Raw genomic sequence first — 19,177 nt, forward strand, 5'->3', positions numbered from 1 at the left:
CAACTAAACAATGTACAGATTATTACCAATTTATATAGAATTTTAAGCTAAGACACAACTATAACACAAAAGAATTCAAATATGACTCATGAAAGCATTTTTTTTTTCATTTCTAACCACAAATTGCAACATTCGTTTTGAAGTCAGAACACTTGAAAGAGCTATTTCATGTTTTACAGTCCATTCCGCATTCCACTTAACATCGTGTGTAATACATCACATAAATACGAACCAGAAATAAACTATTTTAGAATGACAAGATATTCTAGATTAAAAACATAATTAAAGGAACATCTTTGTGGTATCTGTAATAGCTCAGTAAAGAAGCTCAAGTAACAAGGACATGTGAGCCAGTAGTGCCCATACGCTGCAGAGTTGGGGACAGGAAAACCTCATCAAACAGACATGTTTAATTCTATCATATGAATAAGGAAGCATTTTATTAGTAGAAAATACAACTATATTTTATATATGTAGTTTAAATTCACACAAAAAAGCACAAGTCCTGTAAAACAGACTATGATGAAGAGGAACAATGGTAAAAAAAAAAAAAAGCAAAAACCTGACAAATTGAGTATAAACTTGTATTTCTAGTTTTTTACAAATGTATTTCTAGTTTTTCAGTTAAAATTCTTTGCTTCTTCAAGTAATAGACAACACTAATAAGTAGGACAAATTTATGAAAAAAGTACCTTACAAAGGAGAAAATATCTTTTTTTTTTTTTTTGGTGAATAGAGAAAATGTCATTAATTGATTTTTACCACAGGTCATGTCAATCTAGTTTTTAAGACACCAGTGAGCCCAGGATACACTGTGTGAGAACCAAGAGGTTCACCTACTCTAAGTGAATGATCGGTTTCCATACTTTATTTATAAACTAGATATCTTTCAGAAACTTGTGTCTGTTCTAAGTAGTACACTGTACTTCATTAAGAATATTTATTTATACTTTCAAATCTAAATTCTATTCATTATCTAGGAGTACATTATCTAAACTATAAAACAACACGCAGTACTTTGTTTTTGAAGTCTCATCCTTCAGACCCTTCATGTATCCTTCACAGCCTTCACCCTTCATATGTGTGACTAATAAAAATAACAGCCAACCCTCAGTATAGTGCTTGTTTCGTGCCAGTCTAAAAAATACAAATACACAAACACATACATGCACTTCTTTAGTCTTTACAATGATGCTATGAGAGAGGTACTATTAATTATCCTCATTTGCAGATGACAAAACCATTAAACTTGTCCACAGTCATAGAGTTAGAGTACAGCCTTGGAAACAAATGCTTAAAAATATGCTTAAGAATGTACATATAAAAGTCATTTTCTTTAGATAAAATTGTATATGTGTGGGTAAGGGTAGACAGCATTCTATATTGCATGGGCTTAAACTAACTTATTTATTCAGTCCTTCACTACTGTAATTTAGGATTTCCAGACTCTCACCACTACAGAAACAGTAAATATCCACAGTCCTTAACATAAAGCCTACACAGCTCACTTCCTTCACATGACTTCATGTTCTACCACTGTAATGTAAACAGCTTCATTTTCTCATTCCATTAAAAATATATTTGCATTTAAAATCTGACTTTCTGAAATCTCAGAAAGGCATTCCACATAAACCCCACCTACCAACAGTGGGCTGCCATGAAAGTCAACTCATATTAAGTCCAAGGAACTGTGGAATCCTTTAGAATGAGGTAGATGAAGCATTTCCTTAGGGATACTGATCTTAATGGCAAGGTTGCCACTGTTTCCAAGTGATTAAGGAAGATACTGTTTTAATTCCAAAAACCCAAGATGAGAAACTTTCTCCCAGGTCTGACCAAGATTTCCAATCCAGCCTCATGACAGACATGGTGACTCTTCTCTGCTTTCACATCTATAACACAACTGTTCCCTTTTTCTTTCCCCTGGTTTTCTCCTCATATAATCCCCTAAAAATGACGGATTCTACCCCCATCAATTTTTCTTATACTACAAAAGCTAAGCATTCACAGAATTGTTGAAAAACAATCTTTAACCTAAACAAAAACTTAGCCTTGTATAATCAGTAAATACAAATTCTCAATGGTTTTTCCCTATGGGTTTTAATGTTTGTGAATTTGACTTCCTACCCTGGCGTGCTGTTTAGCCTTCTTTATAAAGGATTGTTTCAATTCATTTTGAAGGTTGTGTTTTTGATTTTCAGTATTTAAAAAAGACAGTTAAAGACTGTCATTATCATCACTATAAACATCATATTCCCTGGACATTTTTAAATATTTACAGGTTATCATTTTTGTCTCTAGGAAAGACGGGAAAGGCATCTCCTTCCACTGTCTCCAGTTACAGAAACCAGGGCACCAACAGATTAAAAGACTTGTTCAATGTCACTTACCTAGTTAAACAGCAAAATGTGCACTAGAATTGAGTCTTCTGGCCCCTAGGTTAGTGAGTGCTCTTTACTTTAAACCACATTTTATCAGAAATCATGTAATCAAAGCTATACCTAATTATAAAGACGTCATTTAAAATTCTGAAATTTAAAAGCCAACTTTTAAGTAGTTTATAATTATTTGCACTAAGAGCAGCAGTGATGCCAAAGGCTCAAAAGCCATTCAGCACCGCATGCACAGTTCCTCTTCATCTCCCCATTCCACTGTCCTACCAAGCCTAGTATCTTCTCAATTTCTGGGGAAAGACACAGGTGGATGTGGTCATCAATGAGCAAACTGGGCTGAGGGAAGCAAGCGTGGGGTATAGTCAGCCCCGGTCAACAGAGTATTTACATACCACAGTGAGTTCAATGAATCCTTTTGATCAAGGGTCCACTAACAGCTCAGTCTTTGCTGACTGAATAAAAGCTCAGAGGCCACAAAAGCAACAGAGAAATGGATGTCTGTACAAACTAATCAGAATTCACCACAGACATGCACCTCGGTGTGAGTGCTATGCTCCTTCCTCAGCTACAGAATGGTGGTGGGAGCAGCCAGCAGCAGGAGGAGGGAGCAGCCCCCTTTCATCAGTATGCAGAAACAGTAGTTTGTGGACAATAAAAATAATGGGAGATCCAGAGTACAAGAAAAGCCTAAGGCAAATGGAAGAAATTTAGCTGGGGACAACATCATAAAGAACGATAATGAAGCACAAAGGACCTCTTGAAAAGGCAATGAGCAAACTGAAGAAATTAGGACAATGCAGTAAAATGAAGAAGGAATTTCAATCTTAAAGGCAAGGGATCAAGCCTTTGAGTTAGCTGCCTGTGGGTAACTATTTTCTTTCAATGTTACCTTAAGGTTTCAAACCAGTGTTTTATCTGAAAACTGAGTTTGTAGATGACTGCTTTAAATTACACACATACCATAAATTTACAAGAAAATGTTAAAATGTTTTGAGCTAAAGAAAAAAAAAAGTTGTTAAAATCAGTGCTACATCTCACATGAACATAAGGCATGCCCAGCATGCATTTACCGGCCTACTTTGCATCATGACACTGATAGATGCCTAGAAAGAAGGTAACATTTCAAATATGACAAAGTCATGAAGGCCAGTCTCTGTCTTCTAGAAATCCTCAATCTGGTGAATAAGACTGCTGATTCTATTAACTGTGGCTATACCAGAACTTACCTAACACCAATAATCCAAAAGAGTACGGGTAAAAAACCAAAAATGCCAGGTACTTTCATCATTGCCTTACATAAAGTATCTGACTTTAATCATATCACCTTTAGAGAATTTTACACATTAAATCTAGGATTTCAACAGAAGTCTGGTGGTATACCTAGAAAACTCAAGTGCCATAACCAGTTTGAGAAGCTTTTTCTGGAGCACCCAGGCAGAAACATTTTCCCATCTAGGGTTAAAACAGTTAAGTGGAAGTTGCCCTATGTCTCTAATAAAACCACATGGAGGGGAGGGTTGGCTTTACTACTGCCCCGCCCAGGCACAGTACTTGACCTGAGCTCTCTTCTAAGGCAACTGATGACTCCTAAATCCAGAAGACCCAATACCACTTTCATTATAGACTCATCACCCACATCTGGTCAGTCAGGCCTACTGATTTTTCCACCCCAAATCCAGGGGCTGCAAAGTGGTGGCCTTCCCAAGTACCTCAATATTTTCATTTATAGGGTTTTTAAAAAAAGAAGATATTTATTTATTTATTTATTTGAGAGGGAGAGGCAGGGGGGGAGAAGCAGAAGAAGACAAGCAGACTCTGCACTGAACATGGAGCCAGGTGTGGGGCCCCATCCCATGACCCCAATATCCCGACCTGAGCCGAAATCAAGAGTCAGACGCTTAACCGACTAAGCTATCTAGGCGCCCGTCATTTTTAGTTTTTAATGGCATCTGAATACACTTAGATTGATAGGCAGCCCCAATATGCCACAGGCCTCATTACTGTACCCTGGCACCATGTTTATAGCCCACAGCCCTTGTCCATGCCCTCTTGTCTTACCAGGAAGAAAGCAGAGCCACCTTCTGAATTAGATGCTTGACACAAAGCCCCATCCTGGGGCTTCCTCTCTCCAGTTCAATGACAATGAGGCTGGAATTATCTCTCCAAAGCAGAAATACGTCCTCCAGAGTCTCTCTGTCCACATGCCAGTGGATCCCTGCTGCCACAGCACCATGCACAACTAGTCACACACAGGTTAAGTCTCTTCCACCAACCGTTACACCTTGTGAGCCAGAAGCACATCTTGCTCTGCTCACCTACAGATCTGTTCCAAGCGTGCTATCACAGCACCTGACAGGTAGTACTCCAGAGCTGCTGCTCAATAAGATGCAGATGGGTTTTAAGTCATAAGATGCCTTACAAAGGTGCTAAGACACTAGGAGACATGTTTACTGAGTAGCTGGTTATGAGTAGTAATAAACACATTAGATCTCACTTGAAATAAATTTCCACAGAACAAAACAAAACAAACAAACAAACAAACAACTTCTTTGGTCCTCCTCTGACCAGCAGCAGCAAGAAAATTAACCTTTGATTTGAGGAAGATAAAATTTAAGTTGGGAATTTTAGCATTGTTCCATATTTCAAACTGAATTCTCTCAACCAATTCTCTTACATAATCCCACTCTTCCCTTAGCAATAATTCTCTATCCTCCAGTTTCCAGACTGCAATCTCATCCCTAACTCATATTACTACACACAGACAAAAGTTGCATTTTCTGGTATTTACTAGAGTTCCATGAACTCTGCTGGCACTCAATAAATATTAATTGAATTCTTCCTTTACTTGAGTATCAGATGCATTAGCAGGTCATAATCTATTTGTACAAATAATAAAAAATGTCAAAGAGCAACATGAGATTTTATGTATTACTAATCTAGTTTAAGGCAGATAAGAATATGATAAGTAAGTGGATGTTATGTTTTTCATTACTGTTTTTGACTAAGCATGAGTACACCCTTGCTACAACGAACACTGCCAAGTCTAATTCTTCATCAGTAACTACTGAGGCGTCATCCTAAGAAGGAATGAGTTTAAGTGGAAACCGTACTGATTAAAAAAGGCCACTTCCATGAGATGTAGTAATGTTCTCCTTCATGGCAAAACTTCTTAAAGCTTTATACATTTTCATGTTACTCAAAGAACCCTTTTTATTTTCTACACAAGAAACCATCTAAAGCTCTTTCCCTAATAAAAGTGTTATTTGGAATTTCTTTGTATTAAAACACATGAATTGCTTTATGGAATGAAATAAACCATGTGTGTTACCTCGTAGATTCAAGTCACAAATGTCCATTTGATGCATATTAAAATTTTCAAGCTTCAAATTCTTTTCAAATGCTTTTAAAAAAGAAAGAAAGAAAGAAAGAAAGAAAGATAGGTGCCTGAGAGTTAAATGGAGCTATTTGTTTTTATTTTTTAGTCAATAAACTAAAAATGTAATATTTAGGCTACTTTAGTAAAATGACTGAAGTGGCCTTAAAAGATGACCTTAATCCTCTCATTCTATTTGTTCTCTCTTTTGAGCCCCTCCATGCATGCTACCCATCCCCACACTCAGGCCAGCTCTGGAGGAAGGGACCCCTTTAAGAGTGGGGACTACAGTGCTGTGCAGCAAGCCCTGCAGTGTTGTACATCTTTCAGGAGACCCACACACATCGATTTAGAGCTGCTGCTGTCTGAGAAGTGCTTTAAGGAGTAAATGTCGTAGAACTGTTTAAATAAATAAATATGTGTCTGTATATTTCTGTACCATTTTTCTAGCCTCAGAAGACAAGAAATACATAAATATAAAACCAAATTGTATAAAACAAATTTCTTTCTAAATGTTTAAAAACATGGTGACAGACACAATTTGAGGCCACCAGATTTCCTCAGTGCTTTTAAGGGAGCTACAAACCCTCTATTAGTCAAAGACCATGCTGTATGACAACAGTCTGGAGGTTATCCAGCATAATTTGACTCCCTCTTCTGCACATCCCTTCAAAGGCTTGAGCTATCTCCTACTCCTCTCCTTTGACCCAATATTCAGGCTACAATCTCAGCACAGCCTTGCTTGCAAGTTACTGTGCTGTATACCTCACATTTATTTATTCATTTAGATTTGGCCATCAACCCTGAGTTCTTATTTCCATTCCCCAGATGAAATCACTAGAGCCCACATAAACTACAGGTTATTGCCTCTAAATTCAGTGCTGTTTTTTTATGGCACAAGGTCACCCTTGTGCCTTGTGCCACTTCTCCTCAGCATGGACTCAGGACCACTTGCAAGGATCTGCCTATTGCCAGTTCTCTAACAGCAATATATTCATCTACCTGCATTTTCTTTCCTCCACAGTTGTGCTTATACAGAAATAAAACCAGTTCCTCCTTTTTGATAGGGTATTTTAAGAGTTTACAATAGTTCACTGAACATACTCTTCTGAGCAGAAGCAATGGAAGTCTTCACTAGGTTTAAAACTGTATCGGAAAAACAAAACAGACTACAAAATTATTTAGGGCACTTATGCTACAGTATTCTTTCTCTTTGCCCCTCTCCTTGGAAAAATGGGTGTGTATCTAACTACACAAACATCCTGCTGATCTGGGCAATGCAACAGGACGCCAGTGGTTTTCGAGGGCCACTGCTGCTATGTCTAGCATTTAGTCCACTCATTCGCAAACTTGTTTCCATCTACAACTTATGAACTTTGAAAAACAGAAGTTTCCCTGTAGGAATTTTCTGCTTTAAAAGTTAAGTAAATGCTTTCTTTGGGGTTTTCATCCCTTAGTTTGTTTCTGTCCAAAAAATCTTTTAAAAACAAACAAACAAACAAAAAAAAAAAACTGAAGAAAAAAAGGGTAATGTATTCATTTCTCTCATCAGAGAAAACTGGAATGTATGTTACTAGAAAATTAAGTAGGTTATATACTGGTAACTACATTTAACTAGCATTGTCAACACATTTGAACTAGGCCATGATGTTAAGTTAAAGCTTTTATTTCCTGAAACACAAACAATGAGAAAACTTGAAAACTTGCCTAAAGCTGTATGTTCCTTTGAGCTTTTGAATTAAGAAAAAACTGAAGGAAACTTTCTACCTACTTTCCTCTATAGAGTTCAGTATTTATAATAATTTAAAATGAAACTTAAGAACTTAAGAAATGTTTAGGCAGAAATTTCCCTAAATTAAAGTGAGTAAGCATAAAAATGATTATTTAAGCACTTGAATATACCCTGAGCTAGATTTTCATTACCAAGATCATATCCATTCTTTGTACAATGCCTTTTTGGGCACTGAGGATATAATCCTCTCATACACTTTCTGCAGTCCACCCCAGCCACAAACACCCCTCTGTGCCTGGCAGGACTGCAGGTCAAGCCTCCTGGCAAGAAGCTAGGTTATGCTGTGGTGTTCCTGCAGTGAATGGACAACCACAGACAGAAACCCTGCAGGAGGGCTTTCTACCTTTGGTGACATATTGAACTGAAACCTGTAAGGTCACGTTTAACACGTAATTTATGATTCCTCTCAAGCCTTATGCTTAAAGCATTTGCTCAGCCCTGAAGCAATTCTCAAATGGGGTTTTCTACTAAAAAAAAATTTAAAAAAAAGAAAGAAAGAAAGAAAGAGAAAGAAAAGACAAGACAAGACAAGGAAAGGAAAGGAAAGGAAAGGAAAGGAAAGGAAAGGAAAGGAAAGGAAAGGAAAGGAAAAAAAGAAAAGGAAAGAAAAAGCAAATAGCACTACTAAATGAAAGTATTAGTCTGGGAGGGTTATCCTAACCAACTGCTAAGCTGTCAGTTTTTATCATGTAAAAACTAAGCAACAATCAACAACAACAACAACAACAAAATGGAGACTAATGTAACAGCATAATGCCCAGTGCCAGAGTAACTACACAAGTAGGGACCATGAAGACCACCCCCTAACCATGCCCTAGAAACTGACTTTAATTCTCTTCTAACAGCAGGTATACAGTCAAGTCAAGATGGATCTGAGTCTGGAGTCTGATTCAGGGATTTTCAGTCTGGCCCTCAGTGAAGAGGAACCCCTCAGACATTGGGTTATTTCCAAGATTAGAGGACAGGTAATAACCAAGTATCTGCCCCCACTTCCGGTATTAGCAAAACACTGTATAAATCATATATTTACAGGCTTCAGACTCTAATTAATACCTAAATATGAAGCAGTTCTTACAGGTAAATTGGGAATGTAAGGCAGAGGTCAGCAAACTATAGTCCACTGCCTTTTTAAAAATATTTTGGGAACACAGCCATGCTCAATTGCTTATGTATGTGCTATTACAATGGGAGAGTTAAGTAGTTGCAGATACCATGTACCTTGCAAAGCCAAAGTATTTGGCCTTTTCCATAAAAATCTTGCGGACCCTTGCTAAAAAGCATATTGAGAGCGTTTCATGTTTGACCTTGGGATGGGGAGTAGATCAGGAAAGGTGAGCTGAAGAAAATAGGTTAAGCCTGAGTCAGTAAGTTGAAAAAAAGACCATGGACTCACCAAAGTGCCATTTAAAGGGAAGATCAAATTACTAAAAAATTATCTTAATGGTTACCCTATTATGAGATTAAAAGTGATCCCAGGGGCGCCTGGGTTGCTCAGTGGTTTAAAGCTTCTGCCTTCGGCTCGGGTCATGGTCCCAGGGTCCTGGGATCGAGCCCCACATCTGGCTCTCTGCTTCATGGGGAGCCTGCTTCCTTCTCTCTCTCTGCCTGCCTTTCTGCCTACTTGTAATCTGTCAAATAAATAAATAAAATCTTTAAAAAAAAAAAAAAGTGATCCCAAATACAAACAGTAAACTTTAGAATTCACGGGCCCTCCGTGGTTGTGTAACTAAACTAATGGTAAGGGTTTTCTCTGTATTTTCTGCAAACACTTTAAGTTAACGCCTGTTCCAGTCTCAGTCACATGGGGATATAGTGTCATCTTTGCATGACCATAAATCATACTTCAGGGCACCCGCTCCCTACACTTTTCCATGTTTCAATTTACAGGGGAAAACCAGAGCCCGCTTAGGGGACAGTGGTACGCTTACCTTGGGAAACAGAAAAACAAACAAACTGCTGCCCAAAGTAGATACCAATAATCAATTCTGCTTTAGGGTCACTGTTTGTTTTGAGCTGGAAGGGACCTCTGATTCTCTGTGGTCTCCTGGACTTTCAGAAACTCATTAAATGTCATGCTTTGTAGACCTTTAAAAAAAAAAAAAAGTCTGAAAAGATTTTTAAAAACAACTTAAGATGTTGATAAACCAGCAAGAGTGAAGAGTTGTACGTACTCTAGGTAAGATAACCCCCAATTCCTGCTGCTAAAACTTCATCAGCAAAATAACCCTCTTTCTAGTATTAGCTCCTATCCCTGCTATCTTTGGAACTCTCCCAGTATATGATCTAAAACTGGTAGTCACCAGCAAAATCCCCTATATATCCTTACCTTCTTCAAATATTCTCTTCACTTTCCTATCCTAAATGAACCTTGGTTCTCCCCTAAATACACTGTTCCCCGAAACTCTCCCACTTTCAAAAAGAAAGCTGTGTCAGGAAACCCAGAGACTGTGAGTGAGAGAAAGAAATGTTAACTGCTACAAGCCAAGGAGATTTTGGAGTTGTTTGCTCCAAAGCTGTGTAACATGGGCAGCTATCACAGAAAGTGATACCAGAAGAGGGGTGCTGCCATCACCAAATCCTAAAATCTGTGGTACTGGCTTTGATGGTGGGTGGTAGAGGACAGGGAAACACTTATAGGATCTTGAAAAATGGAGACACTTCTATGCGACAGTGCAACATTTGGTAAGCAGTCCCCAGCAATCATTTGGAAAGTAGGAAACACATCAGAAGTTCTAGCAGAGATGCCCCCGCTGACCACAGAGGAGAGTAAGAACAAGAGATGTGTACTGATGTAAGCTGCTGAGCTCTGGTGGTTATTACTACACAACATTGTGGCAGCAAGAGTGGAGTATTTAAGGCCAGCCACCCCATTGGTTTACTAGATCCCACTGGCTAGTTAAGACATTGTTAGAGCAATTTTCTTGTCCTGAACCAGCAGATTTGCCTGTTCTACAGGTTCATTCCCAAAGGTAAACATTCTATAATTTCAGTTGGTCAGCAAATCCTATTGGTTCCACCTTCAAAATATATCCAGAACCTGATGACTTCTTTTAACCTCCAATGACACCACGGACTCTAAGCCACTGTCATCTCTTACCTGTATTATTCTAACAGTTTCCTTTTTGGTCTCCCTGCTTCCAGCCTTGCCCTGCTACAATTTATTCTTAACAGAGTAGCTACAATAATTCTTTAAAAATGAAAGTCAGTTCATGTACATTTTTGCTCAAATCTCTCCACTGTATTTCCAGGACACTCAGAGTAAAAGCCACACTCCTATTCAATCTACCTGCCTCTCTTCTCACCTGGCACACTCCCCTCCTCTGTCACAACTCTTCCCAGAAATCATTCTGCTCTGGCTACATAGTCATCCTTGCTGGTTCTTGCACACATCAAGTAAGCCGCTACTGCAGAGCCTTTGCACTTGCTATTCTCTCTGGTTAGAATGTTCTGCCCCACACATCCAGATATCCACAACTTCTTCAGGTCTTTGCTCCAGCAATACTCAGTGAGTACCTTCCATGCCCTGGCCACCCAACTTAAAATTACAACTACATAACTTTACTTGACATATAGCACCTACCATATATGACCCATAATATACCTGAAGTGTTATTTACTGTTTCCCCAGATAGAATGAAAGCTCCAAAAGGTCAGGTACTTTGATATCTGTTTCCTTTCACAGCTATCTCCCTAGTGCCTACAATGGCACCTGGAAACATGGTAGACACTTAATCAGTATTTGTTAAATCAGTGAATGAATCTGTAGGATAAGAGGTCTAGTTTATATTATATACTTCTAAGTTATAAAGTAATAAACCAGACACTTAGACTGGAAAGGAAATGCTACAGTGAAGATAAACGTTCATATAGTTTTAGTAAGATTTTGGTATTAAGTCTTTTTTTCTTTTCTGTCATTTATAGAAAAGAAAATAAAGAAATTATATGAACTAGAATTCAACATAATTATTTCAGAGCCCCTGGACTAAAGCCCTATTTTCAAAATTACAGTTATATATATATTTATTTTAACTTATACAGTTACATATACTTATTTTCACCACCACAGAAAATTTTTATCTACAGGGATATATTTCCATGATTTACCAGTTACCTAAGAAATGAATAAAACAGTCAACTATAATTCTTAAAACAGAAAACAATATAATTAATAAGAACAAGTATCAATTTTTAGAAAAGCAGTATATGAAGTTCAACTTTAAGTATCTTTCATTTTTTCCTGTTAATCCTTCTCCAAACTAAAAACAAACAACAATAAAAAAACCATTTATATTAATTACTAAAGGCTCAGATATTATTAAAAAAATAACCATTTATTTAAAGCTATTTTTGTAGGAAGAGAAGAAAGATATAAAAAGAGCTGACAGTATTTGTAGATAAGCACATATAAATATTCCTTGAATGGAAGCTTGTTTATTTACCAAGCAGACAACATGTATCTGTCAGCCATAAGAATAAATACATTAAATTAAAATGAGCACTTCCTATTGTCACCTAATAAATGAAATGAATTTAGCCACTAGACCTAAGTGTAACGTGCATTGCTTCAGTTAACCAAAACTAAATTTTGTTTTAAACCAGCACAAATTTCAATAAGGCTACCCCATAATTATTTTGCTAAGGGAATCCCCCCAACAAAACTAAAGAAAGAGAAGTGGGGCAAGAGGGCAGGAGGGAGAGAAGAGAAAAAGAAATCTACTCTTAATTTTAAATGTTGAAATGTCAGTCTACTAAGCCTCTGAAGATTACTTTGATATCTCTTCTTTTCCCTAAGGAAGTCATTACTTATATTTCAGTGGAGACAGTGCTGGCAGACACCAGCTCCCTTATTAAAGATTTCCCTTTTTGTGGGAACTGAGCACACTAATCATACCATTTTCAAATTCCGTTAACAGGTATCTTTTGGCATACTGATGACAAAGCCATTATATTCATTTCAAGTAAAGATTTCAATTATTTTATAACTTGTATTTTTTGTTACTTACCTAGTCCTAAAAGATCAACAGTGGGTTCTGCAGCTTTTTTAGGGCTGGTACTTTTTTTGGGCTCCAATTGCTGATCTTCTTTCTTCTGCAGCTTTAAAGGAAAGAATCAGATTAATTAATTTTTCTTAAATAAATTGAACAAGCCTTTTAAGCCCCAATTAATTACACATATTTTGATAGAGTGTAATGAAATGTATGAAGCATAGTGTAATGAAGCCCAAAGAATTTATTACTTTATAAAAAACAAGTAAGCATGATCACTGAACTTGAAATGACAACCCTTACATATCAGAATCCCAAAACAGTAAATATACACACTTAATGCAATTGTTTTTAATCATCTAAATCCTTTATATGAAATTACACTTTTTAAAAGAACTCCATTTCATATTATTTGCTAGCTACTCTTAACATGCTCTGTTAACTGGAGGCTGGGGAGGCCTTAGAACCTTCAGGAGCTTGCCATTACTTCCCTCATCCACTGCTGACCTGGGAGCCACCTCTGCACCAAGAAAATGTTGATGAAATGTTACCTGACAGGTTTTCCTCCTGAGTCTACGTGATCAGTTACATTTTTAAATATAATGTTCTTCTAGTTCTCAGAAACCCAAGTCACAGTTATACATTTTAAACTTTTTCTCACTTAAAGAGAAATGTTCTGTAGGACAGGATGAAAAGAAGCACATCCACTGGATCATCAACTCAAAAGCCTACCTCTCTTTTCACTTTTTTTATGTAGATATAATTGGCATATAATGTTATATTAGCTTCACATGCACGGCATAATGATTCCGTATTTGTATACACTGTAAAATCATCACCACACAGTAAATGTAGTTAACATCACCACACATAGTAATGGAATTTTTCTTCTAATGGTGAAAACTTTTAAGGCTTGTCTTAGCAAATTTTAAATATACAAGACAGTATTATTAACTATAGTTACTATGCTTTACATTACACCCCTAGGAATTACTCATTTTATAACTGGAAGTTTGTACCTTTTAATCCCCCTTCACCCATTAGCCCACCTCCCACCCCCACCCCTGCCTCTGGCAACACCCATCTGTTCTCTGTATCCCTAAAGTTGTTTTTTTTTTTTTTTAATTTGTTTGGAGGTTGTTTTTTACTCTATGTGTAAGTAAGATCATATGGCAGTTGCTTTTCTCTGACTTATCTGACTTATTACTCTTGGCATAATGCCCTCCAGGCTCATCCAAGTTATCACAAATGGTAATATTTCATTCTACTTTACAGCTGAATAGCATTCAATTAAATATACAGCCTACTTCTCTTACACCAAGAAAATAAAACATTCATTCACTCACATTCATTTCTCAAACTATTACGACAAGATCATTTCTTCTACAACTATCTAAAAAGTTCGTAACTTAGTTGTTATAGAAGTACATTTCTGTTAGCTATACAGACACATAATTTCTAAGAACACATATTTACTCTTAACTTTTTACTATTTACTCTTAATTTTTTACTCACAACTATCTCCCTCAAAATTATTTATTAATTAATTTATTTAATTGATCTATCATCACGGATATCGATTCTTTAATAACCTTCTCAAATACAGAATTATCAGCCTATAACAATACATAATTCACAGAAGTTTAGCATAATTCATTTCACATTTTCTTTTATTTTTCACCCCCAACAGAGGTAAGACTTACTTTGTTTATAGCAAAATAATTTCAAAGAAAGCATAATCTATAGTAACCATGGGGTCAATTCCAACTAAATACTTAAAACACTAGAACTTCCCTCCTTCCTTTTTCCTGGACAGTCTGTATTGAGTGCATAAGCACTCAACTCTCCAAGAGAATTGAGGATTCAGTGGACATAAAGCACACAAACTTCAAGTAACAACTGAGCAGGATTCTAGCAACTTCCTCAAACAGGTCTTCATTGATCTTAACTCATACCCTTGTCTATAACATTCTAAATGTTAAGATGTAAGTGTCTTATGCCTAGTAGGCATTTAAAAATTCAATTCCAGATTTAACTTAAAATCAGAAAGCCTTAAAGTTGAAAATAAACTTATATAATCTGACCAAACTCATTCACTTTGCAAATTAACTCAGGCTCAGATACCATTGCTAAATAGGGAAGAGTAACTAAAACTTATTTTCTGTCCCTCAATTTAAAAATCTTTCTTGATATATTTTATTGAAACTTCTTTCTGCAAAAGAAGCATGAAATAAACTTGTAAGGAATTCCTTCCTATTTACTTTCTGCGTTATAATCTGAAATCTCCTCAGGACAAAATGACTTCTTTTTAAAAATTCAAATTCTGGTTTATGAGTTATTTTCCCACTAAATTAGAACTACCTTTAAAATATTTCTAAGTAGGGGCGCCTGGGTGGCTCAGTGGTTTAAAGCCTCTGCCTTCGGCTCAGGTCATGATCTCAGGGTCCTGGGATCGAGCCCCGCATTGGGATCTCTGCTCAGCGGGGAGCCTGCTTCCCTTCCTCTCTCTCTGCCTGCCTCTCTGCCTACTTGTAATCTCTGTTAAATAAATAAAAAAAAATCTTAAAAAAAAAATTTCTAAGTATAAAATTACCCATTGTTTGCAAAGGAAAGAAAAAGCCAAATCAAACAAATAAAAGCTCCTCTGGTAATCCTGACTCCCATGCTCAGAACAACTGCAGTCCAGAAAGTATCTTTCCTTCCAGATGCCACACATCTATATGGGTTCCCAAAGTTTCTCTTCTTCTTTAGATTGCAACAGCATCATAGTTTAAATAGGTGTTTATCAATCATCTCCACAGAAAACTATATAATATAGAACATGTGTACAGTGGTGCAAGGTAAAGAAAAACTTAAAAGGTAAGAATAAGGGACATATCCTAAACATAGTTTATCAAACAGCAGACCTGGCCTACTACTCAGTTTTGAAATCTGATTTTGGGGTAACACTTAGAATTTTTTTTTTTTCGCATTAAAAAATGAAATAGAAAACAATGTACTGTACAAAGTAAAGGTAAGTATTCATGAATTGCTTTGCATATTTGTGCACCCATGTGAGCATATGCGGGCTGGATCATAAAATAACCCGTATTTCTTACCAGCATCACGGGTTGAGAAACACTGCTCTGAATATAGTCTGCTCCTTTGCTCCTTACAGTGGATTATCCTATATGAGTGAAGAACATCTATGGCATAAACCTTACAAACTATTCCAAAAACAAGTGGCTATTCGAGATGGATTTCAACAATTCAGACATGAATTACTCTTAGAGTTGGCATTTTATAGGTTGTCTCACAAATTAAAAAGGCAAGAGCTGATCACTTTAAAAGCTACCTTGTATCTCTTCATCTTCAAATCTTGCTGAGGTGAGGTAGTATCACAAACACACTGATGTGTGGGAGAGATAATTTTAGAGATCACTCTTTCATATATTCATAGTAATCCAAGTACTACCTTATATACATTAGTTAGAGCTACAAAGATTGAATTGAGATGATACTCTGTTCGTAAAAGTAAACTGAAGAAATTAACCTCATTACTTTTATTTTGAAATCCATTAAAGAGAAAATTCAAGGACAGATACACTAAAGCAACAAACTACATAGGTAAGAAATCTTGAAATTCTAGCCAGAATACTATTTAATCTTTCAGAACTTAAATATCCATAAAAAATATTAATTTTCTATTCAATTTCTGTGACATTCTAATAACTAAAAATTAATTCATTTACACTTACAATTATTTTTACAGATCTTTGTGTAGAATGACAGAAATAAAGCATTTATTTTCCTAGTCTTAGATGAATTATAATATCTAAGAAATAGAGCCTTGAGGAGTTAAAAAAAAACTTTCCTTATACAGTGTCATTATGAGGGTTTGGAAAAAACCTCTAAAAAACCATCTAAATTAATGCAGCCCTCTAAAATAAAGAAAGACTTGATTTTTTTTATTTTAAAGTTTTAAAAGATTTTATTCATTTACTTGAGAGAGAGCACAAGGAGGGGGAGCAGCAGAGGGAGGGAGAGAGGCAAACCCCCCACCCCCAATGAACAAGGAGCCCAAAGGAGGACTCGATTCCAGGACTCCAGGATCACGACTAGAGCCGAAGGCAGACACTCAACTGACTAAAGCCACCCAGGTGCCCAAGACTCAGTATTTAGAAAACAAACAAACAAACAAAAACACCCCACAAACTAAAAATATCACAGTATTGCATTTTATTCCATGATAATGTACATTTAAGCCCAATGCCATTACCAATAAATTGAGAGGCAAAGCCTATATTCTAAAAGCTGACAAGGCTAAAGAGGAAGCTTACAGAAGGCCTTGGACACTGAACTAGAAAGACAGTGTCAAAATAATAAATCTTCTTTCTTTACCACCAAGCACAATCTAGCATTTCAAAAATGAAACATTTAAAATTATTAAAATCAAATCTCAAGAAATAAAACAGGAAGTTAGTAAAAGTTTTTTCTTTTCCCCTCATTATAATACCCCTGGCAACAGGGCAATGTGACCACTTTTAAATAGCCTGGATTTATCAAGAAGGAAGCAGAAGCACCCTGAGTTTATCCTGAAAACACCATTCATGGCCACTCTGAAGTCTACTTAGTTTCTATAGCAAAAATTTATTTTTCACTATTTATATAAAAAAAACTATACACACACATATACATACATGTATATGTATGTACATGTATCTCACCAGATTAATGTTAGAGAAGAACTATATGTGGACTCCCAAAATATATTCCAGTTAAACATTTTGATTAACAAACAGATGTGTAATAGATTATGCCTTCCTGACAATCTCTTCTAAAATAAAAAAATCTTTAAGAACATATCTGATTTCTACCAGACTTAGATATAACACTAAGTACTATTTGTCAAATATTTTCAGGATATAAAGATAATGAATCTTAAATCAAAGTATTAAAACACAAACTATTATTTGTCCTTTTGTTCTACAGCATTATCAATCCTGTTGAGCTCTATAAAGAATAACAAGTTAAATTATTAAAGAGATCTGAAATGTAGTTCTCATATAAATTATATAATTTCTTGAAGCCAAATTTTAGAAGATTTTGGAATAAAAATGCTATCATCTTCTTGGATTTGGGGGAAAGGATATAATAAAGTGTGATAATAGTAAATCAACATTTTCCCAACCTCATGTAACTGTCACAGCTCTGACACTACCCATTTAGCTTAGATATGTCAATCAGTATATACAGAATCATTCCACTTTAAAACATTATGCAATTTGTCTTTTAATAAGTGAGGAATGCAGTCAACTCTCAATGAATAAAATTAGGTAATTTTTAATTTATTAGACACAATTTTCTAACAAGCAGGAATACTATAGGTCTACTTAGATTAAGGAATTTTATAAGTTCCTTAGACATATACTGAGCAGATGTCTCATTCAAATTATTATCCACAGATTATAAATGAATAAAAACCCTACTTCATTTCCAGCTCCTACATTTACCAACCTTTTAAATAACAGAAATAACAGCTAAGCCCCTAAAATGTGATTCACTATGCTTAAGGTGACCAATTAATGTAGATAATAGCATTAATACATATTATAAGAATAGGGAATCTATACAATTTTCTAAGTGCTAGAAGTAACTAAAAACTTTTTTTTAAAGCTGACTACATCTCAGGGAACCTGGGTGGTTCAGTTAGTTAAGCATCTGACTCTTGATTTCAGTTCAGGTCATGATCTCAGGGTTGTGAGATCAAGCCCCTTATGGGGCTCCCAGCTCAGCAGGGAGTCTGCTTGGGATTCTTACTTTCCTTTCTTCTTGCCCCTCCCTGCTACTCACACACTTGCTCTCTCTCAAATAAAATCTTTAAAAACAACAACAACTAAATGAAACAAGATGGGATTGGGAGGGAGACAAACCATAAGTGACTCTTAATCTCACAAAACAAACTGAGGGTTGATGGGGGGAGGGGGGTTGGGGGGGTGGGATTATGGACATTGGGGGGGTATGTGCTATGGTGAGTGCTGTGAAGTGTGTAAACCTGGAGATTCACAGACCTGTACCCCTGGGGATAAAAATATATTATATGTTTATAAAAAATAAAATTTAATAAAAACAACAACAACAACAACAACAACAACAACAACAAAAAGCCCAAACCTGACTACATCTCAAATATGCCTTAACTAGTTTATGTATATTCAGTTTCCTTTAACATTTATAGGATCATACAACCAGAAGGGATATAAAATATAGTATATGTTCAACTCTCTCATTTTTAAAATTAAGGATCTTAAAGAGATATGATTTGTCCAAAGACTCCATAAGTGGCTGAAGTAGCTGTTCTCCTGATAGGGCTCCTTTCCCAGTACTATTATGCCTTTTCCTTAATAATTTCTATTTATTACAAATTAGATTCAAAATTGCCCAATGCTTACATGGATACTATTGTTCCAATGACACAAAGAGAAGCTGCAAAAAAGGAACCACAATCTGACAGATAAGGCAAATACACAAATAATTTCACATAAGGTAGAGTATAAAGACCATATGAAACGTGTAAAATGCAACTTATACCCATGATGGTGGTCACTGGATGTTTGACTTTAAAAAGACAATATATTTACATTGAAGTCTGTAG

At 36.1% G+C, this 19,177-nt stretch overlaps 1 protein-coding gene across 2 annotated transcripts in view; it reads right to left on the bottom strand.

The window, feature by feature from the left end:
* Positions 1-19,177, bottom strand: part of LOC111152136 (small ArfGAP 1) — a 174,560-nt gene that overhangs the window by 11,579 nt on the left and 143,804 nt on the right. For both annotated transcript variants that reach the window (XM_022510440.1, XM_022510441.1), the window contains one exon: positions 12,562-12,652. In XM_022510440.1, the coding sequence (XP_022366148.1) occupies positions 12,562-12,652 (91 nt within the window). The remainder of the gene's footprint in view (positions 1-12,561; positions 12,653-19,177) is intronic.

The sequence above is a fragment of the Enhydra lutris genome, unplaced genomic scaffold (genome assembly GCF_002288905.1).
Source record: "Enhydra lutris kenyoni isolate GAN:26980312 unplaced genomic scaffold, ASM228890v2 scaffoldscaffold28, whole genome shotgun sequence".
Taxonomy (NCBI): domain Eukaryota; kingdom Metazoa; phylum Chordata; class Mammalia; order Carnivora; family Mustelidae; genus Enhydra; species Enhydra lutris.